The sequence below is a fragment of the Lates calcarifer genome, linkage group LG11, assembly GCF_001640805.2.
Source record: "Lates calcarifer isolate ASB-BC8 linkage group LG11, TLL_Latcal_v3, whole genome shotgun sequence".
NCBI lineage: Eukaryota > Metazoa > Chordata > Actinopteri > Centropomidae > Lates > Lates calcarifer.
The window spans coordinates 10,363,375-10,384,127 of NC_066843.1; the positions used below are offsets into that span (position 1 = coordinate 10,363,375).

Genomic DNA, 20,753 nt, shown 5'->3' on the forward strand with positions numbered 1-20,753 from the left:
GATAGCCCTCAGGAACTGCGTCACCTCTGATGTGTACTTTTAGCCACACGTCGCAGAATCAACCAGAACCCTGAAGCCTCTTGTGTACACTGCTCTGATATTTGTATTGGTTTGACCTACACACTCCTGCAGAGCTTCTGTTTTCTCCACACGTTGACAAGAAATTGTGAAAATAATTAAAACCAGACCAAATTTCTCCTTGTGGTGATGTCATTCACCTACATGCTGAAGACACAGAAAAATATTCAACAAGCAGGCCTCTCTGTGGCCCAGAGGCCATCACACGTGTCTCCTGAAACCACCCTCTGTATCCCCTGAACAAGGGACACTTTAGTTCCACTTGTCGAGCCATGCTTATGTATTTTGTACAGTTTGCTTTTTGATATCAGTCCTCACACAGTCTGCGGCTCATGCCTCACTCCTGCTCGCTCTCTTTCTACTCCTACTGTTCGAGTTATTACTCATGTAACACACTCACATGCACAGTACCATCTGTAAGGCATTACAGTAAATTGCAGGAATAGAGAAATGATTTCACGCATGCCCCGCAGGGTCCAGATGTAGCTCCTCAGTCGTAGCCACAACTGAGTTTTATGTGTTGAGGAGAAATAAAGTAGGAGTAAGAAATCAATCTTACCTTCTTGTCTCAAAAGTCTCAAAATCAGTGCTGGTGCTTGCATCTGTCTCTGTTTCTCCCCCTTACTCACTCACTCACCTGCTCTCCACGTAAATATACATCAACGTCTGTGTACAAGCTACAACACCAGTGCTGAAGTTATCCAGGCGCACTAAGGTCAAATTATTTGTCTTAGTCATTCAGTTTTTTGTGTCTTTGATGGTAAGGAGGACCAGCATCTCCAGAGCTGTTTTCTCAAATCACTCAAATTTGAAATGAAATTTGCCCTAACAGTTGTCGCTTTAAAATATTTAAATCGATAAGAAAAGTGTTATACAGAAATTACAGTACTGATTTAGACATTTTAGAGATTATATTCAGCAAATGAAAAAAATAATTTGATTGAAAAATTGTTTTAAAAATAGATAAAGCAATATGATTGATTTACTTAAATGTGTTTATCAGATCATGACAAGATAAAATTCATTTGGCGGCATAAAGCAAAGTTTGACCAGCTCTCTGAGTGCCTGTTTATTTTAAGTGAATTTTTAAAGGTTTCAGAAATGTGCAACATTTATCATTTGTTAATTTGATTAATCTATTTGCCCCAGAACAGTCATATTTGCACATATTTAAACCAGCTGTGTATACATGTGTGTAGTTGTAGAATGTAAGGCCCCACTCAAGTTGTTAATACCCCCATATTCCCAGAAACAATACTGAGGACATGACTTGAGTGTCGTCAGTGATAGCTATTCAGGCCCTGTGGCGTTGATATTTAGCCCATTTTTTACATTTCCACTCAAGCATATTTCCCTGACTTACAGTATTTAAAGCAGATTCTCAGCAGCAACCAAAGCAAGTCATGTGAGGACAGCATCTTAACAAACACAGCGAGTGCTGTATTGCTCAACAGGCGTTTGAAGAAAATGCATGAAGATTTGTTCCACTCATCAAGTGGATTGAATTGACAGTATTTTGTCCAACTATTCAACATAAAACAATGTACATTGTTTAGTTTTGTTTTACAATGTACATTGTTTTATGTACACAGATCAAGTTTCTACCTCAATTGAAGTCATGTCCACTCTTCTGTGGTTGAATGTCCACAACAGGAAACCCTTACTATAGTCAGTTCTGCATATTTGTATATTACAGGATAGTCACAGGCACTTGGTCAGTGGTGTAAATCACAGTCCAGTGGCTCTTACAGCATTACAGCATGTGCCGTCAGCAGGTTGGGCTCCTAATCACCCTGGCTCAGTAAAAGATGGCGAGGCGGCATACAGCCTGCTCTCTAACATTGCCCAGGGGGACCAGTAAAACACTGGTTTGCTGCTGAGCCAACCACAGCTCGCTAACAGTTTAAAGCTAGAGGTGCTTAGCCACACAGCACCATGCTGGGTTTTTAGAGGAGGTGACAGGGATTTCTTCCTCTTGTCAGTTTTTGTCAGTTTTCCTAGAAATACCTTCTCTACACTGTAATTTGCACTCTCACATTTTGTCTTTTTCTCTCCAATTTAATTTCATTCACTCGTGTGCAAATTTATGTTTGTGTGCAGACTCCTGCTGAGGTATTTCATCAACCAGAGTTTCATCACTTTCTCTTTCCCCACCCTAGTCCCCTTTGTTTTTTGGCTGCTTCACTTTCTCTCACATTTGCTTCATAATTTCTGACTTTACTTGCTCTTTCTTTCCCTCCATGATAGATGGTAACTTTTGCACTGGTGCTCAACTTCATTTTAAGTTCAGCTTTGCCCAGCATTTACTGACCTTGTATCCATCACTGTAGATCTTACCTGCCATATGATCTATTGTTTGGAATCATACAATTGTGAGTCACACGTTATAAAATAACACATCAAAGTAAACAGAGTAGCAGAGTGATTCAAAAGTGAAAATCAGGATCAGTTTGTTTTGCTCATTTCTTGTGGTAAATTATTACAGTCTTCCCTTTTCCCATGATTTTTGTGTTCCTAAACATTTTGCTGTAAACTTATTTCTTTAGTGTAATTGCCTGCTATATTATACAGCATTAGGCAAATATAGTAAGCTTGTTATACAGTAAATACATCATGTGCTGTAAGATCATCCTTCATCCTTTGACCCATCAACACATCACCTTCTTGCCAAGGAGACACCCAGTCATGGGACAGACGGTGACTATATTCATACTACACAGTCATGTCCTATGTAATGATGTCCATCTACCCAGAAATACAAGCACGTGTCTTGGTCTGAGGTGTACGTGTTTTGTTGTTCACAACATGCCTGTGGTGTTTTTTTTTTACTTTTTGAAAAGAAGAAGCTGGTGAGTTCAGCAGATGACAAAGAAGGAAAGTGTCCTTGCAGGAGAGATAGGAATAGAGTCAGTGAGAATGAGAATAAATTTAGGAGAACAGTTCACCACAAAATGACATTTCACTTATTCACTTACTCCCCACATTGTCATTCGAAGCAACAAACATGCCTCCTTTTGAAAAATTGAAGCTAGCAGGATGATCTTCTTACAGCTCCAAAAACAGAATAAAGTGTCCATCAAATTTGAAAGAGGCTTGTGCAGCATATTTTGCTGCCAAACAAGGCCACTTTTTAACTTAAAATATTTGTCATAATGTCCCAATATTTCCACAGTGACAAAGCTTTGGTCACACGGACTGGATGAAGACCAAAATATAAAACAGTTACTGCTTGAATTGAATGGAAAAATATTATTGACATTTCTTGCTTTTTCTAGGAGCTATAAGAAAGGGTTTTCATAAATGAAATCATAAGGCCTAGAAAGCAAGGTTGAGTTGGAAGTTAGTGGACAGAAGTTTTAATGGACTGTTCCTTTAACATAATTTTATTGCACAAGTGGCATAGGAATGTACAGAGTTAGTCATACTTTATGATATTCAGCACATAGTACAATTAGTGAGGGGGAGAGGGTGGGGGCTCTTTTGGGAATCATGCTTTACTTTCCCATTAGGACAGCCTGGGAAAGATTGTCCTGGGTTATTTTCTGATAGAGCCCCAACTCAACCCCTGCTCATTATTCTCTCAGCCTCTCTCTGTGTCCTATATATCTGCATATGTATTGGCATCTGTGTTCATGTGTGTTTTGTGCAGATGCATGCCATCCCCCTCTGTCCCCAAGAACATGTCTCCCCCGTCACACGTAAATGTGCTCTGACGGCAGTATGTGTGGGCTGCCATGAGACACGACCGAGCCCTCCTTTCGAGGCCCAGCCTGCCTTTCTTCCCACAGCTACTCAGCACCCAGAAGCTAGGGAAAAAAAACGTCTGTGGGAAGGGGTGCCACGCAGAGGAGGGAGAGGGAGAAACCAGGAACATGCATGGTTAATTAGTGGCTGCTATAGGAAGCTGAATGTGACTGAGAAATATGACCAACAGAGAGAGAGAGAGAGAGAGAGAGAGAGAGTATACTCAAAGCAGAAGTTGTCACTGTTTCTGTGAGAACAAACACATAATGCTATAATCAAATGCACTGCCTCAGGTAAAAGTGAAATATTGACTCTTTGCACCTGCCAGCTTTACCCACAATAAGTCAATCTGTTGCTCATAAAGCTGTCTCCTATAGAGGAACCTTTTACATTATTACAGCAAGTGCACATTTTATAATCCTGTTTTCGTGGTTCATCCCTGGTTAATTGGACTCAAAGTAAACTTCAGTTTTAGGAAGGAAAGGACTTGGGGTGTTCACCCAAAATATCATTTTGCCCTTTCTCACCATTCGTCTGTCAGAGGTTGGGTTAGACAAGCTGTGTTAACGAACCTTGCTTTGGGAACAGAGACAGGATGTTGTAATTTAAAAAAAAGAATCTGGCTCCTGTTTGTCGTCTGTTTATTGTTTTGTTTTGTTTTTTTGTTTTTTTTGCCTTATATGATTTTAGGCTTTTTGTCGTTTTCCCGGGGCCCTGTCATGGCATTTTGGTCCCATTGAAGTAAGCTCAATGCTTCATGTGAGCTGGTTGTGTTAGTGAGGAACATGAAAACACCCTCAACACAAAGACCTCAAGAATTCTGTACACTAAACTTTTTAGTGATTGCAGGAGCTGTTTGTTTCACGCAGAGGAGCGCAAGACAGGGAACATACAGAGACCTTAAGAGGTCAGACCATAGTTCACTTTGAGGTTTACTAGTCTGTTGACTCTGTGCACGCTGGCACTTCTCATTAAGGAGAGAGACAGAGACAGACAGCACAGCTGGGCCGCGCATGCCTCGGAGCTGGACAAGCCATTAGTGAGCATTTTTATTGTTGAGAGGATGAAGAAGCCATCATGAAAACAATCCTGGGTTTACCAACTTATATTATCGAGCTGATTGAGAACATGTTTCCCTTAGCAACCAGCCATTTAGCCTTCAAAGTCTTTTAAACTAGACACATGTGGGTGCTGTGTCAGCTGTAGTATCTTGGATTTGTGGAAAGTGCAGTTATATAGCTGGTTATCTGTTCTCTCTTGAGCTAAAAGTGAGCAATTGCTGCGGCTCTGATAGGAGAGACAGAGGAAGAGTGAGTGCAGAGAGGCCTAAAGGAGAAGGGGTAAGGTCTGAGGGGAAGAGGTTGTGTCGAGGGGGCGTGTGGCTGACCTCTCATCCCTTGCTTACTCAGGGGGGTCATCCAGAAGTGCCATTTTCCCATGATCACCATTAACTGAGGTGAAACACTGTGAGAGATTTCTTGTTTTGTTTGGTATTTTTTTTCTTGTTTATTCTCGTGATTCCTTACGGTAATGTTCATCACATTCATCTGCTGAAGGTGGAAAGTTTCTCTTTGTTCACCTCAAGTAACAGCATTCAGCGGTTCTCAATTTTTTAATGGGGGAAAGAGGGTAGATGTCATTTTTAAAATTTTATATATGAACTTTTTTGTGGAAAAACCATCTGACACACACTAATAATTGGTTAAAGCAGAATATTTTTTAAATGTCCTAAAACATTCCTGGAGGGAATCTTATGAAAGTTGCAGCAAAGTTGTCAACTTGCAACAAGCTAATCATCTAGTAAAGGCTGGATTGATGCTTCTGCAAAGGTGCACATTAACATCTCTGCAGGGAAGGGTGTACAGTGAGTTGTAGAGACATGCAGAGGAGCCAGCACACACACACCTCCTGAATTTCAACAGTCATGTGTCATGCAATCCTGTCATGGGTTCAAAATGGAAAAGAAAAACATGTAAACATATCCTCAAAATACAAGTGTAAAAGAAATAGTCATGCAAATGTCTCGGAGTGACTCCAGTTCGTGTTTGCCCACGTGCAGCCCCGAGACGCATGTTTCAGCCTTTACTCATGGAGAGAGCAACCCTTTCTTCTTCATCCTTTTCCCCTCATTTCCTCCTTTCATTCCTTGTCTGCCCTCTTTTGCTCCCTCTGTCCTACCTCTCGGTCTTCTCTTATTCTCACCCTGCAGTCTGGTATGTCAGGTATTGGGTAACAGCAGCATGCCTGTGGTTTAGTGCAGGAAGCAAAACGACTGCAGCTTAGCTACAGTATGTTCACTATGACTGCACTGCTGTATTAGAACTATGACAGAAACTCTATCAGGGGGATGAGAGCAGTTAAGCGGCACAGGTCACATCAGGTCAGCTGCTTGCAGATGAGTAATTTACATATTAAATTGGCCCCGCCCACCCCACCTTATCAGCCAGCCAGTCACATGATGTGGTTGGAATGTGCCACACTGTGTGGAGGCACCATGACACAAAGTAATTTTATATGCACACAGTCTCACTATTCCTGAAGTCCTTCACCATTCCCAGTCACATGCACACACACAGTATTGCAGGCATTCTCTTGACAGTCATTTTTTCCTCTCCTACTGTGATATTTCCGGTCTTTCATAGTATAGAAAAACTCATTCAGTATTGTGCACAACATTTTTTTTATCCCGCCACTCCTTGTTACCCATCATGCAAACTGTGTGGTCATGCCTTGACGCATTGTTTCCAAACTATTGTGGCGCCTTTCCTGCCCTTATGCATTTTAAATTTATTTCTTCTCAGTCTGTCTGCCTGTGTTGTGTGTTCTTTTATACCATTGCCTCTATCTAATGCCCATTTGGGTTCTGCCAGGCAATCACTGAGTGACCTGGCTAGGTAAATAAAGGAGGTTAAATAAAAACAAACACACGTGCACACAGATAACAAGCCTTTCTTCAGCTCTGACACACGGCGCTGATAACGGTGACATGAAGAAATGGATGTGGAGGCCTTGACATCAAGGAGAGGTCACATACAAGATGATTAAATGAAAAGTAGAGATATTTTTGAAATTGTTATTGGTTTTAGAAGTGTCCTAGACTGTGATTTTCAATTTTCATTTTGGGTTTTTTTTTTTTTCTTTTTTTTCATCTTGTGGCAGTCCATCTTCCTCCTTGTTTGCGAGGCTGAGGCTCATCTGAGTGTAATTCAATGCAACATGAGCGCCACTCAGCTTTATCCTCCAGAGGAATACACATCTGCTGTGTTAACAAATTGCTTAAAGCTGCCTCGTCATGCAGCAGTGGAAGGACCCGGGCTGAGGCTGGATGTGGGCTCGTAAACGTCTGATCAGCAGTGCTTATTGTTTAGAGATGGTGGCTACGTAGACAACACTAGAAGTGTGTGTTTTTGTATCTTCATCCTCACATCTCCTTTTGTCAGATGCATAGTTTTCTACTTTCCTTTAGACCATAACTGCCTCTGTTTACTATGTAAAGTTTATACACTTTGTTTTAAGGCCTTTGGCATTGTTTGACTGGAATACTAAACTGCGCATTAGCAATGGTTACTCTGTATGGGTGGTCACACAATGTGGTTTCCCTCTTGACCAAGATACAGACAGAACTGGTGGAAAATGAGAACAAAAATGTCTGTATACGTGTGTGAGGGGTGCTGGAAAGATGGGGCCATAATAGGAGTCAGTCTGGTCGTACCAGTTGTAGCTCATCAACAGTCTCTTACTTTCTCTTTTTTGTCCTATAATTCTCCCAGATGTAGCACGATAGAGCTCAAAGCATTCTCGTAAGAACACTTGCGCACACACACACACTTATGAGAACACGCATAACTGTTGTGATTTACTACACAAATGTGATAGTGATCTTATCTCTTACTTCTCTCTGTCAAGCTCAGTTTCTCTCTTTTTTCCCCTCTCTAAGTCTTAAACCATCTCTCTTATAGTACATCTGCTCTGTTTTTATTGGTTTTCACTGTACAAGTGCCTGCTTCGGTCATTAAAGCAGGTGATTTAGTGCGGGTGTGTTGGACCCACTAAGAGTAAAACATAGGCTTTTGTGCACAAATCAGTCCACCCAGGACAAAGGGGGAAAGGTAAGGCCCCGGGGCCACAGTGAGGCTGAGGGTACAGTGCTTAAATAAAATTGTTAAGCCTACAGCATGTTGTGTGGGACAAGAATAATACAGTTAATGTCATGAAATACTAAATTTGTGGCTCATTCACGTGTCTTTACTTGAATAACTTTATCAGCCTTTATCAGACTTTAAAAGTCATGCTGACCCTGGTGTGTGATTTTTTTTTCTTTTTTTTTTTTTTCCAGAAGATCACAGTTATCACTAAGGAAGCGATCCTTTTTTGTGTTTCCAAATGTTTATTTTTTTGGAGATACTAGATTTTCATCCCACAGGAATTCGTGCTTTTGAGATATATGAGATATCAATGGAGGGGATCATTTTGATAAGGTGTCATTTTAGATGGACCAAAAAGAGCAAGTATGGACACATAGTTGCAGCCGCCAAGGTGTGTGTGTGTGTGTGTGTGTGTGTCAGTCACAGAGGAGATGAGTCAGATCCGCAGTTGCTCAGTACCAGAGACAGAGAGACAGCGGCAATGATAAACCCTGTTAACTGACTCTGATAAAGCAGAACTGGAAGACACCATGGAGTCAAAACATGTGCCAATGACGATTGATGAAAGGCGCTCTGTTGAACGCCTCAAGAATGTTTTTGTAGCTCTATTTGAGCAGGCGTGGGGGAGAAAAAGAAGAAGAAGTTGTTTTAAGGTTTATATTTCTCTCTTTATTTTCTTGCTCCCTCTCTCGAGTCGACCCTCTCACTCATTTGCGCACACGTACTCAGGCTTGAAGGAAAAACAAATATTAAACAGTAATGTTTTGTGTCCATAAATTACTGGGTTTTATGGCTCTAGCATTTCCAATAATTCTGTCTTGGCTGTCCATGAAGGAAATTCTGCTATACACACAGACACACACACACACACACACACACACACACACACACAGAGTAGATCAAGTATTTACTGACTGGTTTGGATTGTCCAGTTTGAGCTTTCGTATGAGGTGAAGCGGTACTATCATTCGAGGGAACTTTGGCCTAATATTTGAGCAACATTTGCCAAAAATTTGCATCAGTAAACGTTCAAGTCATGTGATGTTACAGTTCAACTGTGGCGTCAGTGGGATTGTTGCTCTTTAGTGAGTCGAGTGTCTGTCCGAGAAAGACCACGGTCTGTTTAGTTGGACAGGATTTTAATAGGGCAGTAAGTCATTCATCGAGCCCTTTATTGGTGGATTGTGTTTTTAAAACAGACCTTATTGAGTGGCTCGGTGTGTGTGGGGGCACATCAGCAACAGTTTGGACTTGCGGGTTTTCCACAGTAGGAAAAATAGACTGGAGTGCACCTAAGACTGACATCATCTCTAATTTGTTCCCTATAACAAATCAATGCAGTGCAGAGTGACTAACCAACTGGAGCCAAGTCGAAGCCGAACTTCCAGCATGATCACTACTTTTAAGTTATGCCTCTGGTATGCAGAATAATTATTGTGCAGGGCATGATGTCCATGGCTGATTTAGAGCATGAAATTTCTATTTTGTGGTTTATGCACTGATTTAAGTGGATTTATACTGAATATTTTTAGGTCAGATACTGATACAGATTATTTTCTGTTCAAATTTCCCAAAATCACTACATCTGCTTGTATGTATCATATCATAAATAGTGTCTTTTCCATTAGTTCTGTTATGGTTTTATCCATTCGACATTGGTTTAAGTTTACATTCAGATTTATTATGGGGATTTCCCACCCTGGCTTTATGTTATTCGCTAAAAAGACATGTATTCCTGTCTTTGTTATTAGTATTGGTGAGAGAGGAAGACTTTAGTGGGACTGCTAATGAAACACAAATGATCTGGAGAAATGGATATTTGTTAATGAAAGGGGATAGCTGAATGGAAAACATTGCTCCCCTATTTTAACTTGCACACTAACACAGTTTTGTATGCAGGAGGTGATGGTCATGCAAAGAGAGGGAGGATTTTGGAGCCTCTGTGTTGCCGAGACAATTTGTCTGCTGTCAAACAAGAGAAACCTCTAGACCTTTGGGGCTTGTTTCAGTGTAAATTTTTTTTTTTTTTTGCAGAATTCGTCTTATGCCTTATTGGCAGAGATTTCGCTGATCACAGTATATCTGTGCAATACTAATACTGGCTGACAATCCATCAACTTCCAGTTTAGGATGCAAAACAGTTCACTCTTTCCTCACTTCCTCTTCAACATGTGTACCTCCGTCTGTGTTTAGTGTTTGAACTGTAACCGTGACGAGGAACTGGACCTTCCACAGGCGGCCCTAACAGCAGAGAGGGTTGTTGGGGTCGAGACCCTCACCTCTTCTCTCTCTGTCCTCTGTGCCATTGCTTCCTCTCTCCTCCGTCCTCCAAGGCAGTCGTGGCTGCTGATCGGTTCCCAGGCCCCTGCCGACAGGTCATTTAATGGTCATCTAGCCCCGGCCCTTGATGCTGAACTCTGGGGTTAACGTGGAACGCATCTCTTCCGGGGCTTCACAGCCAACAACAAGCAGCCACCACCACTACAGAGATACAGGCGCTAACTTCAGACATCACAGATACAAACACAAACCTAAACACATGCTGGTTAGTTCTGTCAACAACCTCAGAGCCTGTATGGCTAAATTTGGCACATTTACATGATGGTTAAACTTCAAGCTGTCTTATTTCTATCATGTGCATTTAAAAGATTTATGTTTCCTATTAGTGCTTTCACACCTTTACTTCCCCTTCAGTCTATGTACACTGTACCCTCATGCCCACCCACGTCCTATAGCACCCCAACCCCCGCTCGAGTCTGCCCTTCAGACTACAGAGCAGTGGTGGATGTAAAGAGTCTGAGGTCTCCTGCCGCTTTATGACCAGTGTCCTGGCTGCTTTATGGCTCAGTCCGTCTGGACCAGTTTACCACGCATTTATATGTCTGCCTGAGAGTTTGTGTGTGTGTGAGAGTATACATGAGTGTGTGTCATTTTAGAGATGAGCTTTTAATTCTTCCTATTCATCTAAGACAAGTAGAACCGTGTGTGTGTAATTATCTGCTCAGCAAGTTGAAGGCCTGGGTTTCTCTCTCTCTGTCTCCTCTTGTAAAAATAAAGATTAGGATTTTTATTTTTCATGTCACCATTATGCAAAACAGATGCACTGTCCATCATGTGGTCAGACAGCACTGTTTGTTAAGTTGTCTTGAGATGTTTCTAACTGTCTATTATACTGTAAGGGGTTGTTTTTCTACACATACTTGATATTTTGCAAAGATGTGATGTGTGGTTGATGCAGTATGGACTGCCTTGTTGCGGACATATTGTTTTCCCCTGCAGAGAGGAATTAAGTGGGAGATGTGCAGTGCTGATTGGGGCAGCCTGTGTCAGTGTGAAGCTAGAGCTGCACTGACGACAAGTTGGAATGGTAATGAAGCGTTATTCTGTTTCTTGAGGACAGGAGGGATATTACTGCTGAAGCTGTTGCATTTTTTCCGTTTGGCAACTTTGCATGTGGTCAGAGTGTGTGGGTGTCAGTGGGGTCACTTCAGACCTGTTGACATGGGACTCGTCAGTCAGTTTAATTAAATCCTGAGCATGCGCGTATGCACATGCGTGTGTGCCACTTCAAGTGCTTATGTGTGTGTGAGTATGCCGGTTGTCAGGGGCCAGAGGATGGGGCCCGTTGAAGCGAAGAGAGAGGGGAGAGCAGCCGCTTGGCAGCCCATCTGAGAGCCTCGTCACTGGGGCTCAGACACGGCCACAGCTGGCCCCTCCACCAACAATCCTGGCTTTTCTTCCCCTCTCAGGAACGCAGCGCGTCAACTCTAATTCCCTTCTAATGAACTGGCTACTGAAGGTAGCGAGGCAGGCAGGCAGGCCTGCACACTTATTAAACACACATACTGGAAACAAAACACACACACTCAGTGGAGAATGTATATTGCATTTTAGTGCATTTCAGTGCTCAGCAGGTCGACTGTGCAGCTTGACTCGAATGCCTGCTGAGGATCCTTGAACTCATCATAACTTAGAAGCTGCATTCAGTGCCACCCCAAGCAAAGATGCGTTTTAGCCTTTAAGATCATAGAAGAACCCACAGCGTCACCAATGTGTGTCTTTTTGTTTATTGTCATTGCAGCATTTAATAAGATTTACAGCTATTCTTAAAAGATTTTGAAAATCCTCAAAAATTAATCTATGGTCCGTCTGATTTACACTAAAAAAGATTTTGAATATTTGGCCACGTGGACTTGAAAATACAGTTGCAACTTGAGATGGGATGATGGGATACTTTATAGAGTTTTTTTTTTCCTATTCAGATGGTTAGAGACATCTTTGAGGACCGCAGAAGGATTTTATTTTATTTTATTGTTTTTTTATTTTTCAAAAATCCTCAGAGTTATATCTCAGAAAAACTGATTCTTAGCCCCATTACTTGAATGTAATGACAATACATGAAAAGTTCAAACAGGGGTAATAACAATCAAGATATTATTCTGTTCACTTGTTATGTCCAAAAAAAAAACCCCAGTGGAATTAGATTATTTTGGACAGTGAGAACAGTCAAATGTATTTGAGTTTAAGACTGGTATAAATGTGATGTTGTGTTCAATCAATGTGAGCTGAAGCCTTAGATTGAAGCCGCCCTCGCTCTGACCCTGTGGTTTAGCTTCTGTGGTGCAGCCTTTGGAGCTCTGACGCTGATAATGGAAACTTTTATACACATTTAGTCGACACAAGCACAGAGATTTGATTGCTTTGAGAACTTGTGAGTTTACAAAGGTGACTAAGTTCATCAGTTATGATATGTTGTTTATTTACTTGCTTTGGCACACATTGGTCATTTTTGGTGATGTGATGCTCAGGAGTTTGAAAGAACTACCACAGCCAAACCATTCGTTGACTGTTCAGTGAACCTTTTCCATGATCTCCTGAAATTCTTACTCACAAATCTCCTATGAAAAGGATTTGTCTCTTTTTTATCTCACATACTTACAGGACACGGGAAACCAACCCAGGATTTACCATCCTGGAGACGGTTTTGCATGTCCAGTGTTATTTCATTATGAATCCCAGTTAATCAGCAGTGGATTATTCTGCACCAGTCCTTCCATTGTTGGGGAAATGTGAACACCCATGGGCCTGCAGTGTAAGTGTGCTTAAAACCATTAGCTGTGTCCAATTCCCTTACACAAGAGTAATAACGCTGAAACAGAAAGAGTGTGTTGTGTCACAGCAGACAATAAAGACAGGAAGAGAGCAGGGTTATCATAAGAATAAATAGATAATCTGGTCATATGAACTGTCTTTATCAGATAGTGATTATGAAAATAACTTAGACAATGAAAAATCATGTGCTTTTGCTGTCATACTTTTAAATCATAGATACAGCCATTTAGTTACACCCAGCTGGTCATCATACCAGATATTTTTACAGATTCATTTTATACTTCAGCAGATCTAACACATTATTAATCTGCCATTGATTGTGTGTATGTGTGGGGGAGATAAAATAAGGCCTAAAATGTTGCGTAAAAAAGTTGATTTACAGATACAGTTTATTGAGAGAAATGCAACGGTTTAAACCGTTTACCTTGTGCTTTTTACCTCATGCTCTCGTATCGGCAACGTTTTCAGCAACGTTAGCTGGTGTGGCTCCACACCACAGCTGTTGGATGGGTTGTCATTACATTTTGACGATGAATGACTGAGTTGCTAGAATCACTGTAATCTCTTAGTCTTGCTTTCCCTCAATATAACAACACACACGTGGCCAAGAAGAGGTAGATAGATTCAAAAACACAGAGAATAAATATAGAACCAATGATCATCCACATTCCTGGGTGTGTCTCTGTTAACATTTTAGATTACAAGAAAAACCATTGATGATTATTTTAACCAGTTTTTAAATAAATGATATTACCAGGATTCTGGACTATAACCTCTGATGTCAATTTTTGAACAATATAATTTCCTAACCCAAAATATTCCTACTTTAACTAATTAAATTTCACCAAATAAGACCTTAACTGTAATTGGATTTGACATCCAAGTGAGTGTGGGAAAAGAGTAATGACCTTATGTTTATCGGGATGACTGGGGTAACCAATGTGCACTCTCACACTTTAACTCTAAAATCAGTGACTCGAGGCTCGCAACAACACATCCAGTGTTTTCACTGTGACCCATGATCCTGTGTGATAGTCCAAACATTGTTTTACGGCTAAAGCTTCAGTCCGAGACTCCGAGTCACCTCTGGCCAATGGGACAACAGAGACCGGCTCGGACAGCTGGACGAGCTGCAGGCCGCAGTCTGTGGAGGCGGGAGGGCTGATAAAGTGGACTGTTGGAGTTCACAGTTCAGCAGACCCTTCACCCTCAGCGATAGCACTGGAGTGTTCACTCACTCCCACTGACTGGGATGACATAACCAGGGGACTGATAAAGAGGAGGGTTAGGGAGGGGGCTGATGACATAGAGGAAAAAAGGACAAAATGAAAATAGAAGAAATTAATAAAGCTGAGGTCACACCACATAAACGTAATACTGATTTCCAGTACTGTAGGAAATGTCCACTGCTGTGATTTTGTTTAATTTTTTATTTTTATTCGAGGTTTAGACAAGTCAGAACAGTTGTGATTATAATAAATGTTGATTTTTTTTTTTTTCTTTTACTGTTTGAAATACTTGCACCAGAGGGCTCTGTGAACACACAATTTCCTTTATTCAGATGACAAAAAAATACGTAAATGGGGAAAAAATGGCAAAGAAACCTCAGGAACAGCTTCAAGAGAGAAATCTCTTTCCCAACCTGGACTAACAATAGATGCAATAATCGTCATATATATACATAGAGTAAAAGGTACAATGTATAAATTATATAAAATTTTATAGATCTTTTCATAGCTGGTTAGAATCTGAAAGTCTACTGTGTCTCCTCCTTGGGACAAACACAGAGTGATTCTGTGTAAGCCAAAAGAGAATGTCTAAAATTGAGATGTAGACAACCAGCTGCTTTGTTTTGGTTTCATATTCCCTAAAGGCCTCTTCTCTCATTCCTCTCTACTTTGTGGTCAGCTCGTACCTGTCGACTGGAGCTTATTGTGCTGTCCAGTGTGTTTTTAACAGTAAGGCCAACCTCGCTAAAGGCCATGATCTCATACAACAGAGAAAGGTCCCTTTGACTGATACTGATCTGCTATAGCTCAACTCATAACCTTATACTTCTGCAACCTGCTTTCATTAGCTCCACCTATATACTGTATATAATACACTACTGTGTGTGTATCTGATACTATCGCTGTGTATGGATGTGCCTATATGTGTGCTTATAAAAGCGTAGCATGTGTGTTAGTGTATGTGCATTTTTCATATTTTGTCACACTCGTATGCACATGCAAGAATGTGTACAGCATTTTCTTACAATACAGTATTTATCTCTGCACCTTTCTGGATAATTTGTGTGTGTGTGCGTGTGCATCCATAATCAGATTGTTGTCTAATGACTGGACATTTTAGCTAACACACACACACACACACATACACACACACACCCTATTTCTGTGTATGTCTGTCATCCACATATCCATTTGTCTGGCCCTCCATTAGTCAGTTATTTCAGTATCTCCTACATTATCAAACAACACATTCTCATAATCATAATATACCTGGACTGACTCTGACCCTCTCATACACACACACACACACACACACACACACACACACACACACACAGATGTACTCTAGAGTAATATGCCCATCATATCTGCTGGTGCTGAAGGCTGCTGTCATGGGCAGTAGGTCATTTTATGATGTGCGTTTTGGTCTGTGTGAGAGAGTGGCGTGGGGCGATGGCAGACGAGGCAGGAGGTGCACTCTCTCCTGCTTTCTGTTCTGTGTAAACTCTGATAGGAGCAGAGTGCCAGTGACAGACTGAAGCCAGGGGGATTTTTGTAGCATAAGGCAGCTCATCTCAGTGTTGGAAGAGTTAGAAAGGTGTTGAGACGTTCGGTGTGTGTAGATACACCTGAGAATATGAGACTGTGGTGCACTAGTCTGTCATTTTGTCAAGTAAAATCTTTCAGGTCTTCTTAGCTGTCATGTTATTCAGCTGATATTGCTCTTTATTTTTATCTTTCTCTCTCATATTCTACCACTTATCACATACTACTCTTTTATTGTTTTTTTGTAGTATTATTTGATGACTCATTAGCTTGTGTGTGTGGTTAACCCTGTTCTAGTCACACACCCGAAAGGCTAATGCCTGGATTAGTGTGTCAGGCTGGATTCTGTGCTATACACACACACACTTCTATTTACAGCCTCTCCTCTAAGAGCATGAATGAAGTCTGTAATAGTTTTCCTTTTCATTCATAATCAGACCATGTGATCCAGATCTGCACAACAAGCTCGCTCCCACACTTAACCCTGCGTGAGGTTTACTATTTGCTGTTATTAATGCATGTGCACATACATCATTAAGCTGTATTACTAGCACATGTACATATGTTTGCTTGTCTTTGCATGTCAGTGCCTAAATATGCGCATGCATGCCTGTATATGTTTTCCTGTGTGGGAAAATGGGCTGACAGTGAGGTGGAGCGTGAAAGCGATAGTAAACAGAGGCTATTATCAGCGATAAAGCTCCACACCTATTATGTGGCTGTTTGACTTGTTGTACATTTACTGTGAGAAAACTAAAGATAAGGCCTCTGAGAAATAATTGGGACTGGAGGCACAAAGAGAGCATAGGGTGTAAGGTGGTAGTGTTGGAAAGGAAGGAGCGAGAAAGAGGGAAAGGAAGACGGGCAGCAAGAGGGGTGTGGGAATGGAGGTGTTTAGGGACTCCCCGCGGACTGACTTCGACATGGGAACACACAGCCGCCCTAACAAAGCGTGGCCGCCTCTCGCTGACTTTACAGGCTTGGGACAGGGGGAAAGGAGGGGAGGGATGTTAGTGAGAGAAGGAGGCACAGGTCTGGGACAAGTCAAATTTTCTGATACATTGAAGATCTTAAAGGTGAACTAAAGAGGACCTCAAGTTTGCTTTAACATGTGATAAACAGCTCCGTCGAACAAAACATCAGCATGACAATCATGATCACATTATTCTTCACATTGTCCTCGAGACAGAAATTGTACAAATTACATAATAACTGAATAATTTCATTGCCTCAGGAATTTTCGTCCCTGTTTCTCTTAGCCTCTTTAATCAAAAAAACTAATAGACTAGAGGAGATGGTACAGTAGTTTGTTTCGTCTATTAAAATGTACTGTCTCCCTGGTGGGACAGTTGGTAGCACTTCTTGTGTTTTGGTCTGTGCTGGACTCAGACTTCAACTTTGACAAATTCTACATAGTTTTAAACCTGTCTATCTTGTTTTCCTGTATCTCCATGTCTATCTTTGCAAAGCATTTTGAAATCCCCATATCAATCACAGGATTGGTTCATATTGGCTATGGCGTCAAAGTATTTTCCACTCAAAAGGTAGTACTAATACAGGCCTTATATTCCCTATTTAATGCCAAAAAAAAGGGAAAGACAGAAAAAATAATATTTCTACCATGTTTGTACCTCTGTAACTTTGGCTCAGTACATCTCATACTTCTTCTGACATTTTACTTGTAAATGTAAAGAGTTAACTTTTAAAGGAGACCAGGGTTGTGACTTCAATCAAAACAGCTGAAGAACTGTAACATTTTTATTTTTGGCCTTATGCACAGAATTTGGGGTGTTGAGAGCTAAAAGTTATCAACACTATGCATCTTATGCATAGGAGATTTGTGAGTTGTACTTCAGTTTCCTTTTGTAGAATCAATAAAGTTTATCTTAAGAATTTACAGTACAATAAAAAACACTTTTTACCCACATATACAAAGTAATATTTCATTTCCACTTGGCAGGCTAGTTTACCAAAACATTTTACGCCTTTGCAGTCATGACCGGCATTCATTTGTTTCTCTGTCTGCTGTTACTGCAAAACTGCCAAGAGCACAGTGTCTTCCAAAAGTGTAACAAAAGACTCAAATGAAAAAGATCTTTGTCGTTGGAAAACATTTGTAAGCTGAATAAAGGATGTGAGCAATTGTAACCACAACCTCGTGGCAGTCAGTTTTTAGTGACTGAGTGATCCTGAACTTGTGTAGGTTTGTCAAAATGTGAAGATCTTCCTCTGTTTTGTCTTTGATTTCATACAAACACACAGCCACCATACAGTCACAATCTTTTTTTCTCTCCTTCACTCTCACATGTAGTGTACACAGCATAAACCCTCGCGTGTCACCATGCGCCATCGCTTAAGATACCCAAACTAAGTCTGTCATTATACTGTCATATTTGGAGCATTACATCACTGGTTTGTCATTTCCAGTTGATGTGGAGGCAGCCGAGTGGCGTTATTCTAGAATAGTAGCATTACACAAGGTCATCATCATAAGCCAATCACTGGAACTGACTCTCCACTTCACTCAGCCTATCTCTGGCCTGTGATGTGAAGTGGTTAGGTCAGCCGTCACTCTCTGTCCCGGCCCTGGAAAATAATACAGCACAATGACTGCTGCTCTCATTGATGAGAAATGACACTGAGAGAATATGAAGGAGTGTATGAAATGGTTGAATAAGTGCATTTTGCCAGCCTTGCCTGTGTTTGCGCAAGTATTCCTCTGTCCAAGCCATGATTTCCTGTTTGGTTTAATTACCAAAGCCAACTGTACTTTCCCCAGTGAGTATAAAGCTCATTCAGTTTCCTCATCCCTCAATCTTCTTACCTCAAATCATGAGAGGAGGCAGGTGACTGTGACCTGTTTAGGTCTGCCGGGGCTGAAGGGAGAGCTGGAACGTTACGTTAATTCATTGATTTGTCAAAAAAACAGAAAAATAAATTAGCAAATATTAAGCTAAACTTCTCCTGTTGCAGCTGCCCAATATTCAGAGTTTAATGCTTTTCTTTGCCCTATGTAATAGTGAAATACATATCTTTGGGTTTTAGACTGTTTTACAAAACCATGGTTTTTAGGAAACTGCCAGGCATTTTTCACTATTTTTGGACATTTTAAGGTCTAAAAAAATGAATCTATTAAAATTATCAACAGACTAATAGATAATGAAACTAAGTTAGTTTGCAGTTCTATTCTTGATTCACATTGAGTCTGGTTTTCTGCGTTGAAGTCCATTTGACTATATATCCATTTAGAAACTAAAACTAAACTAAATTTAATGGGGTTTTTTGCCTTCGATAGTAAGCTTGTTAGCCTTAATGGTACAAGATTAAATCACAGGGGAATGGTTTCGAGTGTATGTGACTGAGTTTAACTCTGCATTTGTTCAAATTAGTATGTTCCAACTGAATTGAGTTTTTCTTATAATTCCTCTTTCTATGAAAAAAGCAGCAGTTTCTGAGTATTTACCTGACAAAGTGTCACCATTTTTAACCTAAATTTGAGCATACTGCTCCATCTACTGGCGTCTTTGTAAAACTTCAACCCGTATACCCTGTGACATATATAAATGATTATGTAGTAAAATTGTATACTACATTAATCTGCTATTTCTTAGCATAATTTGAATGGCTCTTTCTCATTTCTGTCCTTCTCCCTGTCTTGTCTCTTTGCTTTCAGGATGCTGATCCCTCTGTTTGATGAAGACACTGGTCTGCTCGTACTGGCTGGCATGGTAAGATTGATGCTCCTCTATTATGAATTCTGTCTGATGATTAGACTTGAGCAACTTAAATATAAGATATTAGATAGACTTTGTCATGTAGTTGCATCTGGAACTCAGAAGTGTTGACAGTTACATATTTTAAAGTTAAAGGTCAGCTTTCATTATTGCCTTACATGTTCTTCTTCTGTGCTGATAATAATTTCTGTATGACAGGAGATGAACTTTAAAGGTTTTTTGATTTAATACTAAGACTTACTTATAAGACTTACATACTTAATAAGTGTCTGATGTAGTGATGTTCTGCTCTGCACAGGGAGACACAGTGGTCGATTGCTTTGAAGTCTCTTCCTCTGAGCCCTTGCTCTCTCAAGGTAAGAGCTGGTCATTTGTTATCTGTCTGTTCAGATTAACACAGCCTCCCTCCTAGTTTTTCATCCACCCTCGCTCTCTTTTCTCCTCTCAATCTTATCACTGTAGTGAGCCACTGCATCACAGATGCCTCGACACGAGGGGTTGCCATGGTTCCCAAGCTGGCGCTGGATGTGATGTCCTGCGAAGTGATGCGTGTGCTTCAGCTGACAGACAGCTGCATTGTGCCAATCAGCTATCACGTCCCTCGCAAGGTGTGTGCAAAAACAGCGCTGTGCTGACATTGCCACAAACAACGCATTCATAACAGGTGCTATGTGTGTTGCATGGCCATTTTCATGCATTCTTATTTGCGTTCATGTGTGTACCATTCTGTGTTGTTCTCCAGAATTCAGGCCAGGAGTTTCATGACGATCTTTACCCAGACACAGCGGGAACGACTCCAGCCATGTCTGCTGAGGAGTGGTGGCAGGGAGGAAACAAGCAGGTAATGGTTCTCTACCCACAACAAGTTTATTCAGCCTTTGTGCTGTGCAGACACCTCAAATGATTACTTTGTTTGTCCTCAGGTGGAGAAAGTCACCCTCCACCCAGACAAAAGGCCCAAGCCAAAGGCTCCACCAGCAAAACAGATGCCTGCAAAGAAGGAGGTGGCCAGTGGGGGGAGCAAAGAGGTGAGAGACATCTGTAGGAAATATTTTTGCAGGAAATGGTCTTAACTTTACACCAATCAGGGGCTAGTTTTCCCAGAGGCATTCACCATCATGGTACCACTGGCAGAGGTAAAAACTTGACATCATACTGTTGTACAG

At 41.0% G+C, this 20,753-nt stretch overlaps 2 protein-coding genes across 2 annotated transcripts in view; both read left to right on the plus strand.

Moving 5' to 3' along the window:
• pam16 (presequence translocase associated motor 16) overlaps positions 1-20,753 on the plus strand; it is a 359,227-nt gene that overhangs the window by 328,536 nt on the left and 9,938 nt on the right. The window lies entirely within an intron of this gene.
• coro7 (coronin 7) overlaps positions 1-20,753 on the plus strand; it is a 106,279-nt gene that overhangs the window by 79,366 nt on the left and 6,160 nt on the right. The window contains exons 10-14 of the mRNA XM_018680836.2: positions 19,527-19,581; positions 19,886-19,943; positions 20,050-20,195; positions 20,330-20,428; positions 20,511-20,615. Coding sequence (XP_018536352.1) covers positions 19,527-19,581; positions 19,886-19,943; positions 20,050-20,195; positions 20,330-20,428; positions 20,511-20,615 — 463 coding nt within the window. The remainder of the gene's footprint in view (positions 1-19,526; positions 19,582-19,885; positions 19,944-20,049; positions 20,196-20,329; positions 20,429-20,510; positions 20,616-20,753) is intronic.